Source organism: Cervus canadensis, chromosome 13, assembly GCF_019320065.1.
Source record: "Cervus canadensis isolate Bull #8, Minnesota chromosome 13, ASM1932006v1, whole genome shotgun sequence".
In the NCBI taxonomy this organism is placed as follows: Eukaryota; Metazoa; Chordata; class Mammalia; order Artiodactyla; family Cervidae; genus Cervus; species Cervus canadensis.
The window spans coordinates 74,729,648-74,752,935 of record NC_057398.1 but is presented as its reverse complement, the minus strand read 5'-3'; the positions used below and the strand labels follow the sequence as shown (position 1 = coordinate 74,752,935).

Below are 23,288 nucleotides of genomic sequence, written 5' to 3'. Positions count from 1 at the left end.
ACAGCTTAGGGGGAGCGGGTGGTATGTGCTTCCCAGGTTGCTTAGGGAAGGCCTGGCCCCAGGCCTCCTCCCCCTTTTTCTGCCAATCGCGTAAACTGCCATGGACCCCAAAGCCAGGCACGGGCAGACATGGACACAGAGTGCCAGAGACACGCCACTTGTACGAACCATTTATTTCCCGTGTTGGGTTTATACAAACTTGCAAGATACAAATGCAGGGTTCACTGAGTGCTTCAGTACCTGTATCTACAGAAAGAATGCTGCTGAGAAGGATGCAAGCTCTCACCTGTCATCGCGATGGCCCCTCCGTGGGGAGGGCCTTGTTGGCTAGAAAGATGCTAAGGGGCTGCTACAGAGCCCTGGCAGGTACTCACTGTTTATCTAACCTTAACTCTTCTCCTAAGGCCACTTTTATACTAAATAAAGACACCAAGATCATAAATTTCCTTGTATAGTTTATTGTCTAATACTAGCAAATCAAATTGGCCCCAATATGTGCATAAATAGATATATGTATATATATTTCATATTTTCCTTAGTTTTAAGAGCTGCCAGGTGAGGGGCTGCCTAAAGGGAAGGGAATTACTTCTGTCTTGCTATAGTCAGCCCTGCTCCAAGAGCATCCCTCTCACCAATGCAGGTGAGCAAGCACGCACAGCCTTCAACCTCAGAAAATCTCTAAAGTGACAACATTAGTACTTGATTACAGCCTCCTGGTTATTGTTGAGGGAGGTAATGTGTTAATTGGGAAGGCCCTAGATTAGTAACCAGGACTTTCCCCAGGTGGGTAACTTAGCTCTGGGCCCCCACCCAGGCCCCCTTCATTCCTAGCAAGATGCTTTAGGCTGGGAATAGGGTGCCAGCAAAGGTCAAAGTGGCAGGCCAGGCTTCAGATGCTGGCCAGGAGCTCTGTGCTAGGTTCCAAAACCTTTGATTCCAGATCTGGACAAAAGACTTCCATTCTGCCCAAATCCTTGCAAAGCAAGAGCCCCTTGCCCACTTCAGTAGTCAATAAGCAGTTTGGAAGGCTGAGCTGGCTTAGTTCAGGGCCCCAGCAGCAGGAAAGTCCTGGGCAAGGCTGAGATGCATCTTGTCCTTCGGACCCTCAGGGCTGACTTCACAGTCTGGATGCCAGACTGGGGTACCATCCCCTTAACAACGGGCCCCAGAAGAAGGGTCACAGAGGGAGGCAGGTGCCGTAGGTGTCACCCAGACCAGAGAGGGACCAAGTGAAGAGGAATGTGAGAAGTCCAAGGAACTTGAATGTGTCTGCCCCGAAGGACCAGAGATGTCAAACTGCTTCCACTGGCCATTGCACCGTGTCCTGGGTCCATCAAACAACAGACCGACATTCTCAGCGCTGTTTGGCATATTCCAGCAGGGTGATAAAGGTGGTGGTCCAGGAGCACATCTGGGGTGTGTATGCCTGCAAGGGTCTGCTTTTGTGCACACAACTGTAAACATTTCCTCAAAAAGGTTCACATTCAATAACCCTAGAGAGTCATCAAAAGTTGACAGTGTAATCAAATCCTTAGACCAGGACTGCAAGAGAATGTCCCACCCTGGAAAGATCCTCTCCGACTGAGTCCTGGAGACCAGCCCTTGGCAGACTGGGAATGGGAAGGAAGCTGCTGAGGAGGAGGGAAGGGTGAAGGGCTGGACCTACAGGCAGCCCCCCGGTCCCTCACATCGTCTGCCAATTCCATTCAGACATTGCACATTTTGAAAATAGATTTGCTTTTATAACAAAAAAGTAAAATAGATCTGTCTTAAAATAACTCCTCTCCCCTTCTTTGGATCAAAAGGCATGGGGTATGGCCGCAGTATGCTTGGAATGATGTGGAAAGGAAAGGAAGGAAAACGGGCCTGGGCAGGAGTTCCAGGAAAGGATCAGATGTCCAAACAAATATATATGTATATATATATATATATATATATTACATATACATCTATAATATGATAATCCTCACAAAACATATATTAAGGCATGTAAAGCAACATAAAGAGCCAGCTTTATGAAAAAGAGGTGAAAGAGAGGTCGCAGAGGGGCAGACATTAATCCTTGGTATTTCACATGTATTTCTAAAAATTTCACTTAAAAAAAAGAGACCAAAGAAAGGGCAAGGCATGGAAGGACCCCAGTAATCTGCTTTTTATGGATGGACAAGGTGTGGGAGAAGATGGAGAAGGGGAGGAGGGTTACCTGGGAGCTGATCCCACCTGTCAGTCTATGGGGCAGAAAGGACAAGTTTGGGGTGCTTGAGCTTTGCTGAAGAAGGGAGATGCAGCCAAGGGTCACGTTTACAAAAACCTGCTAGACGTGAGGGTAAGTGGAAGCCTCCTGTCTGTAAACCCTCAGATACACAAGAATATCCTAAGCACCTAGAACAGTGCCTGGTACATAAAAGGTGCTCAATAAATATTTGTTGAATGAATTGTCAGCTTTACTTGCATATGAACCATAACTGTCCCAGCCATGAAGGAGTGGAGAGGAATTGCTAGAAGATGAAGTAATCGTTCTCAGGGTTGCTGGAGGTCAGGTTGAAGTCTCAGGGAAGCAACCCTGGCAAAGAGAAGGTCTAGGGGCCAAGAGTTTTCCCTCTGTCTCCTCCCTCCTCTCTGGCTACATTCATCTGAAGGTGGTGGAGCAGAGGGACAACAGGCTTTGCTCCTGTCTCTCCACCACTGGCCCCCTGGCAAGGTAGGGTGTGAATGAGCCACGCGAGAAGGGAGACCCTCCAACAGCTTCAACCTGTCCCACTGTGGGACACCTGGGATTCAGAGTAGGGCTCCAGAATCTGGCCTACCAGGTTCAGGCCATATCTGCTCTCCTGGGGCACACACTCAGCTGGCCCACAGCACATTCCAGGGGGAAGGAGATAAGATGGTGTCACAGAAATGTTTAGGGATGGCCCCCTGGCTGACCACACGCTCCACACTCTGACCACCCCACATCTTCTGGTCTTCCAGAAGGACCAAGACAGGTCCTCGTCTCTGCTCCTGACCCCAGGACGTGGAGGCTGACATCAGGCCCAGACCCAGACTAGTGCTCCCCGGGCCCTCAGCTCACACCTCCGCCCCGCAGCAGCGTGCTCCATGGCGGGTCCTTGAGCTGGCAGCCCCTGACCCCGGCACAAGGCGGGGAGAGCGGAGCTGACACCTGGTGCTGTGCCTGGCACTAACCTAAGGCTCCACCCCGGGGAAACCGACCCCATTCCCTTCTCATCTCTGTCCTCCCCCTCCTCCTCGCGCATGAGCCCTGCCGTTCCCTTTCCTCCTGCCCTCCCGAGACCTCTCCCCCTCTCTCCGCTACCCCTTCGCAACCTGCCCTCAGACGCTGCACACACCTGCCGCTTCCCACCCACGGCCAGCGCTTCCCTCTGGGAGCCGAGGAGCCTCTCCCATCTCTCGTCAGCTTGTCTTTGGCTCAGGCAGGGTGGTCAGACTCCACTGGACCCCAAAGGAGCACCCAACAAACAGGGATGTGCCAAGACCCTGGGCACCGCTGGACAGCAGGGCGGGGCTGATGGAAGGGGATGATGGCAGGTCTTGCTCTTGGCATCGAGAGACGAGTGCTAACCTAAGAGGGCCCAGGGTGCGTTCCCCACCAGGGCATCTTCTCCACCAAGGGATGTTCCAGTAGGGCTGTCACAACCCCAGCCAGGGCCAAAGCGAGGCTCCCTGTGCCGAGGGCGGCAGACAGGATGGCGCTCCTCACCCCGCCGCCTGACACCCCGGCCTAGGGTGACTGTCTGAGTAGCGAGGATCTCGGGGCCGGAGTCCCAGGGATGTGGACACCGCTGTGTCCGTGCTGCTGTCGGCGGCGACCCCAGCCCCTGACCTGGCTCCCTGCAGCATTCCTGCGGGAACGCAGGGGCGGGGGGCCAGGGTGGGCAGCTGGGCAGAGGCGGGCTTCAGAACGTGGCTCTCTGGAGCTTCACGGCGTTGGCTTCGGCCAGGGCTTGCACTGGAGGAGAGAGACACGGGTGAGAAGGCGCTGCACGGGGGCGGACTCTCCAGCCCAGCCGCCCAGAAAGAAGTCTCTCCTGCAAAAACCACCCCTCAACCCTGAGAGAGGGGGACAGAGGAACAGAAGTCAGTTCTTGTTCAGCTGCCTGATACTGAGGGGCTATGTGCTAGGGGGAAGGGACACAGCCTTTGCCTAGAGCTGTCTGGGGCCACTTTAAATTTACAGAAGACCTGGGCCCGATCTGGGAGAGATAAGATCTGGGAGAAGCAGCTTCTAGAGGCTTCTGAGGCAGGGAGGCTGTGAATCTCAGCAGGTGGCAGGCTCGCGGGCTGACAGGAGGTGCAGGGGTGGGCAGCTGGGGCGGCCCTCTGACGGCGGACAGGAGCGGCCTCTGTCCCCTCTGCTCCTGGAGATGCAAAGCCACTGGCACTGCAGCTTCCCAGGAGCAGCCCTGCCAGCCGGCTCCAGCCCAGCACCGCGCGGGACGGGCGGAGGGGAAGAGCGGCGAGGCGCGCGGCGCGGGGAGAAGCGATGGCGGGCGGGATGGAGGGTGCAGGCGGCTCGCGGGGGAGGGCAGGGGTCCCGCTCCCGGGGCTGGATGAAATACGGTAGAAAGGTGCTTACGTCAGAGCTCAGACCCGCATGACATGGCTGCTGTCGGTGCCCCGCGGGGGTTCAGACGGTAGGGGGTTGGCTGGTGGAGCCGGGGAGGCAGGGGAGGTGGGAGGGCTTGGGGTGGCACATTGCACTGGAAACAGAAATGAACAGGGCAGTGAATAGGGGCTGCGGGGGGAGGAAGGCAGAGGCGGGAGGCCGGGTGCCCAGAGCAAGCGAGGCCCTCCTCCACGCAGGGAGCAAGGCAGGAGGCAAGCAGAGAGGAGCGCTGAGCTTGGGCATCTGTTCAAGCTGAGCAGAGCTGGTTCCAGGGTCGCCATGAAGGAGAGCATGGGGCCCCAGAGGAGACCTGGCCCAATCCAAGCTCTGCTGAGAACCAGGGTGACTGGGGGTGAGGCCGGCCCCTCTGAGCCTAAGGCTCCCCTTCCATCTGTGTAGCGGGGAGACGCTCACACCTCCCCACGACTGTGGAGAGGGTGAGGGGTGGCACCTCAGAGGCAGTGATATCACTGATGACCATGATTAATAGTGCAGTAAAATCACACTAATCCAAATCACCAGGCCCTCATTCAATGACTCAAAGTGATCCCAGTGTTTATCAGTTCCATAAGGATGGAGGCTCCTGATGGGCTTCAAACCAGCCTGTTAACTTCGACTGGGTTCAAAAGCGATTCCCCACTGTCACTTGAGATCTCTTTTCATCCATCCAGGAAAGGCCAACTTCAATCCACCTCTAAACAGATCATTTAAGCCCCAAAGTGGTGACATTTGAATTAATGAGATTTTACTCTATTATCATTCTCTTCCATGCTGAGAACAGCAAAGTGAAGGACAAGGAAGGAGGAGTCGTAGTGTTAGGAACAAGTTCTGCAAGTCTCTAGACCCTGGTGCGGCTGTGGGAGAACGGCCTCACTCAGGCTCAGAGAAGAACCAGACCTGGGCCAGGGTCACACTGTTCCCCCAGGAGAGGGACCCTGGCACCGGACTTCCCAGACCCTTGCTCCCGCCCTACCTGGGCCCTCATCACCTTCCCTGGCCTCTGCACAGGAGAAGGCCCACGCAGCCCCGCGGCACATCTGTACACGCCACACAGATACAGAAGACACAGCGCCCTCCCTGACAGGAAGTGACCCAGTCTGCACAGGTCCAGCATCCCCACACCCTTCTACTCAGCGCACACAGCTCATGTGTGTGTGGGCACGACTGAACCTGCGCCTGTACACAACCCAACACGGTTGTCACTTTTCATACACATACATCCACAAACACCTTTGAAACACACATTCATGTGCACACCCGTATCACACATCCGACAGTTAGTTGTGTGGTAACTTCAATTCCTAAGGGTCAAGAAACCAAAACCTAAGCAAGGAAGGGCTCAAGGAAGCCAAATAGATGTTACAATGTACATGCAATAAAGCTCTTACAATTTATTCATTGAAGAGCTCCTTGGAGCCCAGATACTCTTATTTAAACACAATTATGGTAGGTGTTGACTTGCTGGGTTTCTAGCCCATGAGAGATTAGAAACAGGAAAATTAGGAGAGGGAGAGAGAAAGAGGAATTGAGAGGCCCACTGAGGCACAACTGAAAGAGAGAAAATCTGTGAAAAGTAGACATATTAACTTTAAAACCGTCACAGTCTGGGAGCATTCAGCAGGGCCATAAACAGATCTGTACGGATTAGAGACCCCAAGGGCATCTCTTCCACAGAGGTCAGCAAAATAGGGACATTTATGATACTCTGGTGGTAAAGAACCCGCCTGCCAATACAGGAGATGTTGGTTCAATCCCAGGTCAGGAACATCCTCTGGAGGAGGGCATGGCAACCCACTCCAGTATTCTTGCCTGGGGAATCCCCATGGACAGAGGAGCCTGGTGGGCTGCAGTCCGTGGGGGCGCAAAGGGTTGGACACAACTGAAGTGATTTAGCACACGTACATGCATAATGATACTAAATGAGCTAGAACAAGAAAGATTAATTATGTTAAATATAACCGCTTTAAGAAATCAGAAAAATACTAAACACAGATTATGAATATGTCTGTCAAAATAAGCTCACGTACGTAGCGGATAGGCCTTACAAGGCCTATGTGCAAGGCCTTGAACAATGTGCGCCTCCAGTTGTGTGTTCACAAGTACTACCACACCTGCACATGTAAGTAATCAGTCACACGCATTCCATCCATGAGGCTGTGCTCTCTCCATCCTGCACACCTCGGCGTGCCTTCACAAAGTTCTTACACTCACTGTGCACAACATACACACAAACAGCCCTGATCGCCCATCACACTGCAAAGAAGCCCATCACATGTAAACGTGTGCATTTTTAAGCACTACCTATATACTGTACACTCACAGCAACAGTTTCCCAAACACCACCTGTACTGCTGTCTCTGCACAACACCCACAGAAATTTTACACACACAGACACACTCCTGTATTTGCCAACATTCCCTCCACCCATACATCACATACGTGAATACACACACATACATATGCGCCTACAACCATTACCCAGTTCAGACACTGTGATGGCATCATGCCACATGGACAAACTTAAGATCGCCACATCTTCCGTGTACGGCACACAGACAGTGGCTACAAGCTCGCCGCCCACCTCAGCACCCACGCCACACGCTGCACCCAGGCCCTAACTGCACCCCCTGCCCGCTGCACCAGCCCACGGGCACCCTCCCCACACAGCGTCTGCCGTGCCTGGCAGAGCCGGGCTCTGGGAACGTGAGCCACAGGCCGGGGCAGTGGGGACAGGGTAAGTCTGAGGTCTGGCCGGGCCGCGGCCATGTTTTAAATAGTTGGGGTTTTGGCAAAAGCAGGGTGACCACTGGCTTTCCGCACACAGACTCTGGAATGTAAGCCCGTGTGTATCAAGGGAGAATCTGAAAAGCCAGGGTGAGCTTTGTTTTCACGACGCCTTCAGCAGGGGAGCTGCAGCAGGGAGAGCCAGGGCTGGGGAGGGGCAGAGGGAAGTTTGAATAGCACCGTATGTTCTAACTCCTGAAACAGGAAGTTGCCTTTTGCCCAGAGCACGCGGAATTTGATCTTTGGAAGGTCTGGGTTTATTTTGTAGCTAAACTACAGGGCGGCTGACAGAAGCTTCCTTGTAGCCAAACTGGTTCTGCTGCCTTTTGGCTGCAGGATGGGGCTCTCTGAAGCCTATCACTTCTCTTGCTCTCCACTCCTGCCAACTGAAAGCTTGTTTCTGAAAGATCTCCAAGGACTTTCCCGGCCACCCATTCTAAAGTCCACTTACACCCCCACTGCTAGTGGGTTCTTCCTTAAAGCTTACTTAGATCCCTTTTGCTGTATCTTGAAACCCTTTGGTTTCTGAAAATATCCACATTTAAAATAGCTAGAAAAACCACAAACGGCTCCTGTTTCTACTTTAGCTGCTGCTATTTCAACTAATACGACCACCAGTGCTGGGACCACTGCTCCTACAGGGGAGCCTTTACTGAGCAGTTACTGAGTGCCGGGCACGGTGCCAGGTGCCGAGCACACCCTGCTTCCACCCTCGCAGCCCTAGGCAGGTATCTTGATTTAAACTTTACAGATGCAGAAAAGAGCCAGAACTGAAACCCTCCTGTGTCACTGACATGAAAAGCCTTTCCTTCCTCTGTGCGTCTAGCCACGATCCTAATCTGACACTCACCCAGGGCATTAGAACTGTGGCCAGCACAGCTAAAGTCATCACAAGCCTGGCATCTCTCTAGGGCATTCATCTTGACTGGCCTTTGGAGCCTTCCCACTCTCCATCCGAAGCAGCTTTCGTGCTGAGGAAGAGGGAATATTCTGTCTCCGAGGCTTCGTGACTTGACCACTTCCTCCATCACAAAGCCTCCCATTCACAGAGTCTTTTCCATTCTTCCCAATTACATTCTCCTCTTTTCCAGGTGCTTCCCTTCTGGCTGAAGAGAAGTTAATTCTACTGACTACAACCCCATAGTGTCCACTAAGACCCACTAGCCTTTGTATCAGTGTGAAGTCAGCTCCTTACACGCACCTTTTCTTAGCAAGAAAGTGGGTTTGGGTCAACAGCCAAGGTGGTGACTGTACTGGCTACTGGTACCATCGCCCCTTTTCATTCCTGCTATTTGCCTGCAGCACGAAGGGGAAGCCGGACAATGCCCTGGAACACTGGCCCTCACTCCGCCACTGGCACACCCTTGCATATCTCCCCATCAAGCTCAGTCATCACCCCTCCTCTGGGCCTTTCCTGGACCTGCGCAGCTCCCTGCGTTCCCCACACGGCCTCTGGCCATTCCTCCAACCAGCAGTCAGGCGGGTCATCATGACTCCGAGCTCCCAGATGTCAGCGACTCTGGTCCCTTCGCACCCCGGGAGCCTAGCACAGTCCCTGGTGCTCATTAAGTGCTCATCCTGGCCTCAAGGAACACCACCCTGCTCTACGCTCGCCCCTGCCACACTGCCTCCCCTACTCCTGGGCAGCCGGTCTCCCTGGCAGAGTGAGGCCCAGCCCCTCTCACCAGACAGCATGCGGCCTCTGCGGGAGGCCTCGGTCGCCAGGGCACAGGAGATTTCAATCCGCTTCTCCTGCTCCTGCAGCTGGCTCTCTGAGTCCTGGGGCACGTCCACAAAGTCCCCCTCGCCGACGGGCACCACGTTCTGCATACTGAAGAGGCACAGACACACAGACATGGAGGGGGCAGGATGGTCCAGCTGGCTTGGGGGACCTGCGGGCTGAGGGTGGTGGGGGTCCAGGGGCCTGTGAGTGTCCAAGCCTGTCCCCTGGGGTGAGTAGGACCCTGGCAAAATGCATGTCGGGACCCCTGCCCGCAACATTTGAAGATGAACTAGAAGGTTTAAGAGAACACTCAGGGCAGCCTTGATGGGGAAGTGAAGTCAGCAGAAGGCAACTCATCCATTTGTCTTGATGAGAGCACGTGCATGAGCCCAGGAGGTCTTTGTGGCACCGAGGGCTGTGTCACCGACCCTGCCACGTGTCTCGGCCCAGTCTGCCACCTCGAACCACTTCTTCCATGGTGGGAGGCGTGGGAGACCCAACCACATGTGTCTGGGCACTGGATTCAGTAGCACTAGTGCCCTCAAAGTCGTGGGTGCCAAGGTGGGCGGAGGAAGTAGAGGTTCACCCGAGGCCTGTTACCTGGACTTGGCAATGAGCGTCTTGATCCTCTCCACCTTCTTCTGCTTCTCCTTCAGCTCCTCTGGGCTCAGGGGCATGTCGGGCTCCAGGTCAATGTACCGCTCAGGGATGAGGACTTTGTCCGGGGTGGAGAGCTGTGGAGAAACACGGTCACTGCCTGCACTCCCTTCTGTGGTTCCCCCCCGCCCCACCCCGTGTTGCCTTGCTGGACTCCAGTCACCTCCTTGTTGATATCCACGTCATAATGCTGGGGCTCCAGCTCCATCTTGCGCAGCCGGGCGATCTCCTCCCGCGGCGTCTCGTAGGCCTGCCCGCCGGGCTCCTCGGCTCGCAGCGCCGCCTCCAGGTTGGAGATGTCTACCTCGTGGATGCTGCGGTGGCGGCGCACCTGGGGGGCGGCAGAGTCAGGACCGCGCGGGCCTGTGTCCCGCTGCCTCCAGGCGGCCCTGCCCAGCACGCCTGACCTGGCCACCACCCCTCCGCGCGCACTGCAAAGCTACCCTCCTTCCGTGGTGTTGTCCAGAGCCTGCTCACCTACAAGGGTGCAGAGGAGACACCTCATCACTGCCGCCTGTCAGTGCCTGTCTCTTTCCACCCGCCTCACCTGTGTTCACATCCTGGGCCATACATTTTGAGTAACGGAATCAGTGTGTCTTACATGGATCTCTAGCCTTATCACATGAAAGAAGGGCAGGATTTATGGGTCATAATTTTCTGTATTTCTGAAATTTAGTGGAAAGAGAAGTTAGGCCCATGGTTTGGGCTACTCTTAGCTCTACACTTAGGAACTGTGTGGCCCAGAGCTCCTTAATTTCTCATGACTTCTTTCCCTGTCTCTAAAATGGGGACAAAAGCCCGTCTAGTCAAAGCTATGGTTTCTCCAGTGGTCATGTATGAATGTGAGAGTGGGACCATAAAGAAGGTTGAGTGCCAAAGAATTCATGCTTTTGAATTGTGGTGCTGAAGACTCTTGAGAGTCCCTTGAACTACAAGGAGATCAAACCAGTCAATTCTAAAGGAAATCAACCCTGAATATTCATTGGAAGGACTGATGCTGAAGCTCTAATACTTTGGCCACCTCATTTGAAGAGCCAACTCATTGGAAACGATCCTGACGATGGGAAAGACTATAGGCAAAAGGAGAAGGGGATGACAGAGGATGAGAGAGTTACATAGCATCAGCAACTCAATGGACATACATTTGAGCAAGCTCCAGGAGACAGTGAAGGATGGGGAAGCCTGGAGTGCTGCAGTCCATGGGGTCGTAAAGAGTCTGACACGACTTAGTGACTGAACCACAACAACAATGGGGGTAATACTTCATAGTCCAGTATCCTTGAAACGACTAAATGAGATGAAAGGGGTTGTGACTTGTATTGCACCATGTGTTGGTGAGCTATGATGATTACCTTCAGTCACCCCCAGCCCAATGTTAAGCACATAGGAAATGCTCCAGAAACATGGACAAGTGATGGCTACTTCTAGGTTGTGGATTCTGTGCTATTCTCTATTCAATGAATTTTGTATAATCCACTTCAACTAAAATAATCAAGGCATTTCTTTTTGTGAGTGATTTTTCTTAAAACACAAAAGAGGCAAACACTAGTTGCAATATGTCTTCTGTCCAGCGTGGGAGACGCTTCCCCCAGGTCTCCCAGTTGCCCAGCTTGGGTCCATCCTGGCCCCTCCCTGCTGAGACTTCCTCCTCCCCTGGGCCCCCCTCCACCCCCGGCTCAGGGTGACCACGCCTGGTGGTGGGCAGTGCTGGCAGATGCCAGGCCGTGTTTGCGGGGACGGGAGGACATTACCACTTTGTAGGCGGGCCGGGCGGCGGGGTCGGGGGCGGGGCTGGCTGGGAGCTGCAGGCTCCTCCGCTTGTCCCTGGCGGAGCCGCTCTGGCGCCGCCGCATGCGGTCCATCTGCTCCTCCACACTCATTTTGGCCTTGCCTTCGCCAGGGAACACAGCGCTCTTGGGGCGCTCCTGCTGGGGGGGCGGGGGGGAGGACAGGGTTCGGACTGGTGCCCTCCCCTGCCCCCGGAATTTTTATCTGCCCAAATCCCTTAAAATTTCCCTTCTCTGGGAAGCCTGCCTGTAATGGGTTACATAGTGAACCCCGAAGGGTACATCTAAGTCCTAACCGCAGTATCTGTGCATGTGACCTTATTTGGAAATGGAGTTTTTGCAGGTGTAATTAAGCTACGGAGCGCAAGATGAGATCATTTTCAATTGCGGTGAGTTCTAAATTGAATAATGGGTGCCTTTATAAGCAACAGGAACAAGGAGATATACAGAGTAGAAGGTGATGTGAAGGTGGGGCAGAGATCGGGGTGGCATGTCTACAAGCCAAAGAATGTGTCTACAAGCCAAATGTTGCCAGCAACAGCCAGAAGGCAGAAGAGAGGCACGGAATGGGTGCTCCCTCAGCCTGCACACACAGCCCACCTGCGGACACCTTGATTCTGGACGTTGGCCTCTGTAATGGTGAGGGAATAACTTCTCTCGTTTTCAGTCACCACATTCGTGGCATTTTGCTAACTTCCTGGGAAACTAACACGGTGCCTCTGGCCAGCACATGTGACTCTGACCACTGACTTTTGCATTTGTGTTTCATCAGTGGCACATTATAATAACGTTGTTCAATATAATATCTCTATTATGCATAGCTTCCTCGTCTCATGACGTGTCTTCTTGAAGAACTCCCCCCGCTTCCCTTCTTCCTTCTTGTTCTACTTTCCTCCTCTAGCCCTGGGCTTCCTGAACTGTGACAGACAGGTGGACACACGGAGGCTGTGGACTCACAGCCTAGCTCGGGCCGCCAAGCTCTTGGGGCCCGCGGGCGTGCACTCACCCGGGAGGAGAGGCCATTGGTGAGCCCGTTGGCACTCCTCCTCACCACCCTCGATGGGGTCACTTCTTCATCGGTGGGTGACTTGGTCCGCGGGGGTACGATGCCCACTGCAGGAAGACAAAGTGGCCAGTGGGTCCCACAAAAAGGGACACAGGGCAGCCCGTTGCTCACAGAGGTTCTCCCCTTCTCAGGGGGGCTCGGCCCCGCCCCTTCTCAGGGGGGCTCGGCCCCGCCCCTTCCCAGGGAGGCTCGGCCCCGCCCCTTCTCAAGGAGGCTTGGCTCCGCGCTTCCTTGGGTGTGAGCGAGCACGTCTCTGGGCTCCCCTCCAGTGCGAAGCCTCGCTTCCAGGGGACAGCGGGGCAGGGGGTACCTTTGTTGAGAGCCGCCTGCTTCTCTGCCTCAACCTCTTGCCTGGTGGACACAAGGCTAATGTCTCTAGAGGTGTCCAGGGGGGATGTCTGCTGGGGGTCTCTCTTGCTTTGCTCGTAGTTTGCCTTGGGCTAGGGAGAAAGGATGAGAAGATGGATGGATGGCCGGTGCTAGAGTAACCACCGAGAACTTGGCCCCTGGTGGTGATTCTTTGTTTTGTAACGGTTGGAGTGCCAACCTTTGATAGAAACATGGAGCCCGGAAAGTGTGCACTCGCTGGCAAGTGGGCAAGGATGCACTTGAGCCTCCCGCCCATGCCAATGTGGGCCTTCTTGTGGAATGAGGGCTCAGGGTCTCCAGAAGGCCCCCAGTTGAGGCTCATCAGAGAAATTCCCTCTGGCAAACATGAAATGTACAGACTTGCTGTGAGCTAGAGGAGGAACGACTGGAAGAGGGGGCCAGAAAGCCAAAGATCTCTGAGGAGTCTATCGGGTTTTTCAACAAGAAAACCTGATGAGTTTTGTGGGAAGGAAAAGGGCATTGGGGTTGTGGACCCCCAGAACCATGTGACTAGACCAGAGGTCAGAAACTAGCTCTGGCCCAACTGGAGAGCTTGGGTGAGTTCTACCACCTGTTTTTGTCTGTAAAACTGAGGTAATGATGCCTGTTCTGCCCACCTCACCGGGCAGATCCTCGAGGGTTGTGCATATTACCAGTAAATGGCTGTTTTACGACTCTTCCTACTCACCACGCAACCTCTTCCCAGCCTAACTGCACATTTCTCTTGAACCTTGGCTAGCAATTCAGGTGAGAGAAGGAGCCAGAACAGGGGAGAAAGTGTGTGTATCCTTACATTCCGGGTGCTGGTGAGGCCCAGAGGACATAGACAAGGCGGAGACACAGGCAAGGGGAGAGGGAGAGCATGGGAGGCCGGGGGCTGAGGTGGACCAAGGCAGGAGGAGACGGGAACGGCACTGGTGGGGATGGGGTGTCACGGGATCTCCATCGTCAGGCACGCTGGCAGGGAGCGGGGCCCAACCCACCGCCCACAGCCATGGGCTGCCACGGGCAGGGCAGCAATGCAGTTTTCCATTGTCCACAGGAAGCAAAAGGGGAAAGAGGGCCAGCACGAGGGCCTCAGCCATCCCTTTGCTCATCCCAGAGTCTGACTAGACAGAGGCCAGGAACGCTGAGCCGTGGGAAAGTCAACCCTGGAATAGGGTCAGTGACTCGGTCTCCTCCGGGCCCATTCCCTCCATCCCTGCCCTAGGGGCCCGAGGGCGCTGGGTACCTGACCCCTGGCTGTCTCACCACCGCGGTGCCAGGAAGGGGAGTTGGGGTGTGGCCAGAAGCGGCTCTCGCTAGGGAGTGGAGGCACAGTGGGAGGAGACTCCAGGGGGACGTAGGCTTTGGGGAGGGGGGGCCGCGGCGGGCCGGGCTCCTGAGGCAGAGAGAAGCCAGAGCGTTAGGAGGAAAGAGAGCAGCCGCTGTGAGAGCAGAAGAGGAGAACGTTAGCAGAGGCAGACGTGAGCTGCGGGAACCCCGGGCAGCTGGACCCCTCACCCCGACCCGAGCCGGGACCCCCTCACCCCCGCCTGAGCCGGGACCCCCTCACTCCCACCCGAGCCAGGGCGGGCCGGGACCCCCTCACTCCCACCCGAGCCGGGGCGGGCCGGGACCCCTCACTCCCACCCGAGCCGGGGCGGGCCGGGCCCCCTCACTCCCACCCGAGCCGGGGCGGGCCGGGACCCCTCATCCCCACCCGAGCCGGGGCGGGCCGGGCTGCCTCACCCCGACCCGAGCTGGGTGGACTCCACCTGCAGAGCGAGCCCTGCCTGCCCGTGAGGCCCTCCTGTACTGAGGCCCCAGCACGTTCTCCAGAGCTCTCTCCTCATCACTGCCCCCATCACTCTGGGCACACCCTCCCTTCTACCCCTGTTCTGCCATCTCTCCTAACTAATGCCTTCTGCCTGTTCCTCTACCTGCCCCAGTGCTTCATGGCCCAGTTTAGATTCCACCTTCTCTTTGGAACATTGGAGCTTCTGCAGTCTGAACCGTGTGGCTCAATATTGAGACATACCCCACCATGTTCCAGAGGAGGGTTGTTCACTGTGAACGGGGTAAAGCCATGCAGGCATCTCTCTGAGAGGGCCTCATACCATCCCTTGCCCAGTCTCAGAAAAGACTTGCTGATTTACTGACAGAAAATGCTCCCCACACTGACCCTCAGCTCTCCCGTCCCTGAAACAATCCCAAATTTAAATTTCTATTAATTGTTTGGTATCTCTGCTAACTATCATGGAGCTCTCAGGAAGACTGTCCTAAAAGGCAGCTAAAAATGACAGCTGGGGATAAGAACAGGTAAAGAAGAAATCTGGAGGGAAGTTCACAAACTGGGTGTGAGAATGACTATCTTAGAGAGCCGGAGCCCCAGAGAGGGGCCTATGGGGAAGAGATAAGCACAGAATTTGTACAGTTTCAAGCAAATGAGGACTGGGTCCTCCCTCCCCCACCTACCTTCTATCCCACAACCTCAGCTTACCTCACTGAAGCCAGGTTTGGTGGGGGACCCCTGAGAGCCAGACACCAGAGAGAAGGGGCTCAGCGGGCTGGTGAGGCTGGCGGAGCTCAGAGGGCTGGCGGGGCTGTTGGAGCTGTAGGTGCCCGAGGGGCCAAGTGCTCCTTGGGGAAACAGAAGAGGAGAGAGGTGAGGACAGGGGCAGGGGCGTGGCCTGGAGTGTGGCTGGGCTCTGTAGGTGGAGAAGGCAGGGGGTGGTTTAGGGCATCAGGGCCACCCGGCCTGCTGAAGGGACTGGGGCTGGGTCGCAGGCTGGCTGTCAAGCAGGCAAGAGGCAAGCTGGGCAGGAAAAGATAAGGGATGGAAATGACACCACTGCCTCCAAGAGTCACAGAAAGTCAGACCAAAGTCCCTGGGCTGAAGGAAGACACTAAGCTAGTGGTTTCAGATCGCCAGTTAGCCCGTGGCTCCAAAATCACTGCAGATGGTGATTGCACCCATGAAATTAAAAGACACTTACTCCTTGGAAGGAGGGTTATGGCCAACCTAGATAGCATATTGAAAAGCAGAGACATTACTTTGCCTCCAAAGGTCTTTCTAGTGAAGGCTATGGTTTTTCCAGTGGTCATGTATGGATGTGAGAGTTAGACTATAAAGAAAGCTGAGCGCCGAAGAATTGATGTTTTTGAACTGTGGAGTTGGAGAAGACTCTTGAGAGTCCCTTGGACTACAAGGAGATCCAGCCAGTCCGTCCTAAAGGAGATCAGTCCTGGGTGTTCATTGGAAAGACTGATGTTGAAGATGAAACTCCAATACTTTGACCACCTGATGTGAAGAGCTGACTCATTGGAAAAGACCCTGATGCTGGGAAAGATTGAGAGCGGGAGGAGAAGGAGACGATAGAGGATGAGATGGTTGGATGGCATCACTGACTCAATGGACATGAGTTTGGGTAAACTCTGGGAGTTGGTGATAGACAGGGAGGCCTGGCGTGCTGCAGTTCATGGGGTCACAAAGACTCGGACACAACTGAGCGACTGAACTGAACTGAGGGCCAGGAAAACACAGGTGCTCTTTGCCCTGTTCCAGGGAGGAATCGAGAGGATCAAGGCAACAGCCTCTTTGGTGTATCTGGTCTGTTCTGGTGGGGGGATGTTTCTGGAACCCTGAGAAGGCCCGGGCTGGCTCTGAGCACAGTGTGAGGGCCTGGAGAGGTACGAGTTGGCAGCTGCGGGATGGAGACCAGAGACACGCTTTTTCCGCTGAGGCCAGGAGCCAGGAGGCTGCTGGAGAGAGCGCCCACCTCTGTGCTTGGCTGTGTCTGTGCCCCGGGATGGGTTATTCTTCCTCAGCCCCTCCATTACATCCTGGATCCTCCAGATCTCCTTCTGGATTTGCCGGTTGAGCACCTCATTCTGAAACAGCCAGAGAGCAGGTCAAAGGAAGTCGCTACCAAGGAGTGTCCCGGCGGGAGCATTCCCACGCTCACGCGTGCACACACGCATATCCCTTCAGCACACGCTTCCTCACGGGCAGCCTCTGTCTCTTCAGCTTCCCAAACTGTGGGAGAAGAGGGCTCTGTCGTCACAGCAAAGAGCCCTCTTAAGTAAACGTGTGACTTCAGAACCAAGAGCAAGGACCTGTCCCTCTGGTCCCGCCCCCACCCAGGGGCGCTCAGGATGGTCTTGGAGTGACCACCCCTTTAGGTGGACCCTTGGTGGTGGCCTGTTTTCCCAGGGCAAGCGCTTCAGGTTTACTGTCTTGTTTCACAGCCAAATAGCCCTTCTGTAATGCCCGTACCCAACTTCCGCCTAATTACCACGACTCAATTACAGCGTCCACTCTTTGAAAAACAATAGCTCCCTTTTATTTAGCATTCCTTGCACCCCTTACCCCCTACCAGGTGCTGCGCTGAGTGCTTTGCACACACGAACTCGCTGCGGCTGCCCAGCACCTCTCCGAGGCAAGGACAGCAGTTGTCCCCACTTCAGAGGTGGAGAGGCTCACACCCAAGACCATCCGCCAGTAAGCAGCGTGGCCACCATTTGAACCTGGGTCTACTTGTCTCAAGAGCTGGCGCCTTCACCACGATGCTCTCCTGTCTCCCAAAATGTGCATGTTGAACTGAGGCCTTGCCTCTGGCCCTCACCTCACCCACCTAAACAGCCGTAAGTCTGGGTGGTAAGCTTTGTTACCAGGAGGAAAAAGGGGGAAAGCAGAGCATTAACTGCCTCAGAGAGACAGGGCGTACAAAGCAAGCTAAAGAAGGAGTGGAGCCCGGGGAGAGAGGAGACAGAGGGAGGAAAAGAGAATGCTCCAAGAGCATCCAACCTCCTGCCTCCAAGCAGGCGCTCCTGACCCACCCCAGCAAGGAAGGCCACTTTCCCATCTAAAATCTCGCCATTGTTTACATCTGTATGTCTGTTAAAGTCTCCCACACTTCAACTTCTCTTTGTCCCCCATGATTTGACAGAACTAAAGAATGTTCCCACATTATCTTCACCCTGAAACTCAGACTCTGTTTTAAGAGGCCCTGAATTCCAATACTCTGGCCACCTGATGCGAAGAGCTGACTCATTTGAAAAGACCCTGATGCTGGGAAAGATTGAGGGCAGGAGGAGAAGGGGACGACAGAGGATGAGATGGTAGGATGGCATCACCGACTCAATGGACATGAGTTTAGGTAAGCTCCGGGAGTTGGTGATGGACAGGGAAGACTGGTGTGCTGTAGTCCATGCGGTCGGAAAGAGCAGGACACGACTGAGAGACTGAACTGAACTGAACTGAACCTTGCCTTTCATTCCAGGACCAACTCCCGGTTTTAAGTCTCTGAAATCTCTAAAGCATGAAAGGAAGATGCTGTGGTCTCTCTTGGACCAAAGGACAGGGGCCCCGCCGGCCCGGAAGCCCCTTCACCTGGAGGTCCAAGCTGAGCTGCTCCCAGAGCTCGTCGTGCAGGGCAGAGACCTCTGCCTCCAGGCTCTCATACTCCAGGGTGCTGTTCGCCAGGGCCTGCAGGGGGAGGGCTCACTGAGAAGCCGCAGGTGCCAAACCGCCCCTCCTCGTCCTGCCTCAGGGCCGGGGCACCTGGGGTCTGGCAGGTCGGGGAGGAGGACACGGAGGGATGGGAGGAGACACAGGGCTGAGACAGTGATGACAACCAAACCTGGGCCTTAGAGGAGGTGCAACCGCCCAGCCTGCCGCACGCCCAAATAGAGAGAAAACAGGATCCCCTCCAGACGGGCTGAAAGCAGCTGATCTCACTCCTACGCCCCTTGTGTTCTCCCCAGGTTGGGTGACAGAGACTAAAGGAGGGTGAGAGGTGTCCACTCTCTGGAGGCTAGACACCTTCCTCCCTTCGGGCTTCAGTTTTCCAGGGCTTTTGCTGCTGCTGTCTGCGTTGGAGGGCCCACCTGGTGCCTACTAGGAAGTAACCAGGGTGGCATGTTGCCAATGTCCTGGTTCTCCAGAGAGGGGAGAGAAGGGGTGTGCAGCAAAGCTGTTAAAGCAGCCGAGGAAGTAAGTGGCCCTCGACTTCACTTTGTCGTGAACAAATCCTGGCGCAGATGTGGGAAAGAAGCCAAGCTCCCTGGTGGAGACTTGATGGGATGAGGAGGCTTGCTGCCATTTTGCAAGGCAGCATTAAGGGCTTCGTTTACAGCCCTCCAGACGGCTTGCTCTTGCCCTCGGGGAGAGCGGGACTAGAGAAGCCCAGGCTGGGAGGGGTGGCTCTCCTGAGCGGGTAGGAGCACAGGGTTACCGTGGTTGCCTGAGACAGCTCCACCCGGATGTTGATGAGCTGGTTCTGCAGTGACTCCTTCTTGTGCAGCAGCTTCTCTGGGTAGGCGGGCTGGCTTCCAAACATCTCCAGTTCCTGGTGGGTCCCCATCAAGGCACTTTCCAGGCTCTCCTGAAGAAAGGCAGGGGAATGCTATAAGGAGCCCTGACAACTCCTCTCTGGGGCTCTCAGCAGCAAGGGCTGGAGCCACAGGGGTTCAGACAGGCAGCTTAGCAGAGGTTCCCTCACACTGGCCAAGGTCCCCAGGGGAGCTTCAGCAGGGCTGAGTAAGGGCAGGACAGAGGTTTGGGGAGGGACAAAGCTTCACCAGCCGAGTGAGGACGGAGGAGCCGCCTGCCCCTTCCCGGGGCCGGCCCCCGTGTGCCCACTCAGGACCACCCCACGGCTCTCACCTTCTCAGCTCGCAGCTGTTGCACCAGCCGCTCCTGCTCCCGCACCGCCTTGTTCTGCTCACACAACTTGCCCAGCAGCTTCTAGGGTGCCCAAGGAGGGAGGGAGGGAGAGGGAAGGCAGTCAAGGACACAGCCTGACGGGGGCCTGGGAACTGGGTGAGCAGGACCGGGCTTCTGGATACCACCTCCTTTCCCCTGCCCAGGAACCCTGGACCTTCACCTTCACCTTGGAGGCTCCTGGGAACAGGAAGTTGTCTTCACCCTGGGGGACTCCCCAGAGACCCATTGGGGGAGGAGATGGACTTATTCTCTGAGGAAGCGAGTCAGCTTGAGAGGGGAGCGGGCTGAGAGCTAAACGTCAAGTTCCTGCTTACCCCTCCTCTTGGGGGTCCCAGTTCACAAGAGGCTGAGGAGATAGCACGGCCTCGCCTCCCAGGCCTCCAGGTATGTATGGATTGGAGGGGTATGCCGGTTTCCAAACAAGTCTTAGCAAAACCAGTGAACAACATAAACTGGTCCTGAGTCCCACAGAACCCTGACCTCCCCTCCTCTTTCCAGAGTCTCAGGACGGCTGACGCTGGGGTCCCTCTGAGGTCTGGTCCTGGCCTGCACGGAGCCTGTGCCCTGCCTGCTGGGCAGATCCGCCACCCACGCAAGGCCAGTGGGAAGAGGCAGGAGAAGCCACACTTGTTTCCTGGGGAGATGTGTGCTTTCCCGTGTCTATACCTGTATTCACGCCACTCCTCAAACACCCCCTTGGCTCCTTTCTATGGACCAAGAATCTTGTCCAATCTATCTTGTCCCCTAGGTCCTTTACTTCAAGACTGGCTCATATGCCACCTCCTCGTGTTCCAGGCCCACCCGCTCGCATGGCACCCAGCCCTGCCCTCCTGCAGGCCCTGGGACAGGTCTGCTGAGACCCAGGCCTCCCGCTGCCCAGAAGCTTCCTGAGGAGGGTCGGGGCCGCGCTCTTCTTTCTAGGCACCCGGGGCTACTTCCTACCAAAGTCTGTGTGCCTGAAATAAGCACGGGCCACTGCTATAGACGAGGGCCTCGCACTCAGCGGAGAAACACGCAGCCATGAGGCCAGGTAGGGTGAGCGGTGAGGATGAGAAGGGGATGGGGAGGCTCAGGCAGAGCGTGCTGTCTCTGCAGGGAGACGAGACAGGGACCAGATGTGTGAGGGGCCACGGCGGATGAGAGGGGTGCAGGAAAAGCCCCCACGGGGAGAGTGGGAATGAGGGGCAGCGGCGGGGCCGGAGGGGCAGAGGAAGCAATCAGCTGCTCTTACATCTGTGCCTTGCTCGTTCAGCTTGTAGGTGTGGAGGCTGTCCTGGAACACTTCTGGGTACGGAGGGACCTGCAGGAACACGAGACCGGTTACCACAGCAGAGGGCAGGGCGTGCGGGCACAGGAGAGTGGACGGCCCCGCCCTGATCCTGCCACCGGCCACAGCCTTCCAGCTCAGGCAGCATCCACTCCAGAACCCGAGCTGAGTCGGCTCTCTGTCCACTGGAGAGCAGGGGGTGGCCTGGCCGAAGCCTGTCCCAGTGGTTCTGGGTCGGTTCTGGAGGGGCTCCGGCGCCGGGTAGCTCCCAAACAGCTCATGCGTAACAACCATGCGAACAACAGTTAAGTCTTGGCTGGTTTTGAGGATAAGATCTGGGAGAAGAAAATGAGCATCGGAAGCATCTGAAAACGACTGCCCTGGTAGATGACGTGCCAGTCCCAGGGACTGGGCCTAAACTGGAGGCATCTCTTGGTCCGGCAAAGGTGCCTCCCACTGGTGACACATGCAGCAGCCACAGCCATTCCGCACAACACTCACTAGAAGGCTCCACATCACACCCCCATGCTCTCCACCCCAGCGACTGGCAAGCAGATACCGAACGCAAGAAAGAAGTCCTGGACACTGGGATCCCTGGCACGGCATGAGATGTCAGGGCTGGCTATGCTGATGGTTTGGGGAATGAGCCTGGTTCACCCATGAACATGAAGAATGGAGGCGACCCCGGGAATGAAAGGAGGAAGGCCAGGCTGAGCCCAGGGCTAAGGCCTGGCAGAGGAGCGGGATCGACCATGCATGAGCGGCGGGAATGACGCTGACGGGAGCGTGCTGCCAGGCAGAGGCCTTACTTGCATGAAGAGCTGGGCGCTGGGGGAGGAGCTCTCCACCATGCGGTTCACCACACTGATCAGAGCCTCGCTCTCACTCATCTACGGCAGAGGGAGGAACGGGCGGCTCAGGTGCAGCCCTCGCGGGGTCTTCCCCACGCCCTCTGGGCTCCAGGAGCAGTGGAGGGCGGATCCTCCTGGGGCCTCCAGCACCCTCTCTGCTCTCGCCCGTCACTCACCCGCTGTGAACTCTGGTTCGGGACCTGCACTGAAGCTGCCCACGAGGAACGGCCATGGCAGGGAGGCGGGAGGTCGCCATGGCCTCGCCCGGGCCCAGGGACACCTCCCCGGGCACCTGAGCGTTGCAGGCCTCGCCCCCCGGCCCAGCCCTCGTTTCTCACTCTGGTTTGGTCAAGGACCACACAGGCAGTGAGAAAGGCCGAGCTCCCCAAACGGGAACTAAGGAAACCTTAAAGAAAGTGCAGCCTGCTCTGTGGATGGGTCAGGCACAGGCCTCTCTCCCCAAGCCCTGCCCACCTCTGCTCTAGAGTAGAGAGGATTATAAAATTCGGTTTCCAGAGCTGGGCTGATAGCATCCATGCTGACCTGGGATGATGCCAGGGAGCAAATAAGGAGGTCAAAGCAAGCAAGCCATGTCAGAGAGACGCCAGAGACTGGGACACCGCTCCCCCAGCATGTCATCTTTACACGTCAGAGATCTTCAGGAACATGGAGGGGGAAAGACTATGTGCCAAATGAAAGAAAGAGCGGGAGGAAGGGTGAGGGAGAATGTGAGGGTGGGAGGGAGGACTGGGCAAGCAAACCAACCAGGAAGGCTGTCACCCCCCGGCTCCAGGGTGGCAGCGTCAAGTGTAAACACAGGAGGGAGTGTCTGGGGGAGAAGGTGGCAGAACACAGCGGGGTTGTGCAGAAAAAGCTTCTTGGGGAGGGGAAGTGAGTAAGGGAAGAGGCAGAGCCACCTTAGGGCAGATCTTCTGGGGTCACAATTCAGGGGACCCCCACATTTTTTACCCTTGTCTTCCCAGTCTATGCTGGACCCACACATATTTCCCTCCGAGCTGGTTTAGGCGGTCACCCAAAGGCAACCTTGCTTCTGCACTCTGCAGGCAGGGCAAGGGACACCCTTCCAACTCCATCCACAGGCTCTAGAGTGTGTTAAAGCGCTTTCCTAGGATCTGATTCTTCTACTTTTTTTAGCCCACTTCAGAGTTTTTTTTCTGTGATATAAAGTGTGATTTAAAAGGCTTCTAAAAGAACAACTATAATATGAGGTTGAGTGTTTGTTAAATGGTTAAAAGTCAACAGGACATCAACCACATTTTCGGTAGGGCCTAAGCTCAATTCCTGTCTTCTTAGAGCCTGTGCACATGTGTGAGCATGTGTGTTGTGTGTGTGAATACAGTTGTTTGTTGTGTTTAGGGTGTGCCCGTGTGGTATACGTGTGACTGTATGTGGCGTCTGTATGTTTATGCTTGCTGCCTGTGTGTGTCCCA

At 55.6% G+C, this 23,288-nt stretch overlaps 1 protein-coding gene and 1 long non-coding RNA gene across 21 annotated transcripts in view; one reads left to right on the top strand and one right to left on the bottom strand.

The window, feature by feature from the left end:
- Positions 1–442: 442 nt before the first annotated feature.
- PLEKHA6 (pleckstrin homology domain containing A6) overlaps positions 443–23,288 on the bottom strand; it is a 133,459-nt gene continuing 110,613 nt past the window's right edge. For 11 of the 20 annotated variants that reach the window (XM_043485001.1, XM_043485008.1, XM_043485012.1 and 8 more), the window contains 16 exons: positions 21,796–21,876; positions 20,951–21,019; positions 19,660–19,740; positions 19,229–19,378; positions 18,385–18,480; positions 16,772–16,883; positions 15,493–15,632; positions 14,242–14,391; positions 12,952–13,081; positions 12,582–12,688; positions 11,540–11,716; positions 9,952–10,119; positions 9,732–9,865; positions 9,094–9,239; positions 4,595–4,718; positions 443–3,967 (listed from right to left, as the gene is read on the bottom strand). In XM_043485001.1, the coding sequence (XP_043340936.1) occupies positions 4,603–4,718; positions 9,094–9,239; positions 9,732–9,865; positions 9,952–10,119; positions 11,540–11,716; positions 12,582–12,688; positions 12,952–13,081; positions 14,242–14,391; positions 15,493–15,632; positions 16,772–16,883; positions 18,385–18,480; positions 19,229–19,378; positions 19,660–19,740; positions 20,951–21,019; positions 21,796–21,876 (1,857 nt within the window). In that variant the 3' untranslated portion in view covers positions 443–3,967; positions 4,595–4,602. The remainder of the gene's footprint in view (positions 3,968–4,594; positions 4,719–9,093; positions 9,240–9,731; positions 9,866–9,951; positions 10,120–11,539; positions 11,717–12,581; positions 12,689–12,951; positions 13,082–14,241; positions 14,392–15,492; positions 15,633–16,771; positions 16,884–18,384; positions 18,481–19,228; positions 19,379–19,659; positions 19,741–20,950; positions 21,020–21,795; positions 21,877–23,288) is intronic. The other 9 variants (XM_043484998.1, XM_043485000.1, XM_043485002.1 and 6 more) reach the window with 7 other exon arrangements.
- LOC122451909 lies at positions 18,114–22,536 on the top strand. The gene is made up of 5 exons (XR_006272538.1): positions 18,114–18,151; positions 18,275–18,512; positions 19,863–20,103; positions 20,218–20,749; positions 20,972–22,536. It is a non-coding gene; the product is annotated as an uncharacterized LOC122451909 (long non-coding RNA).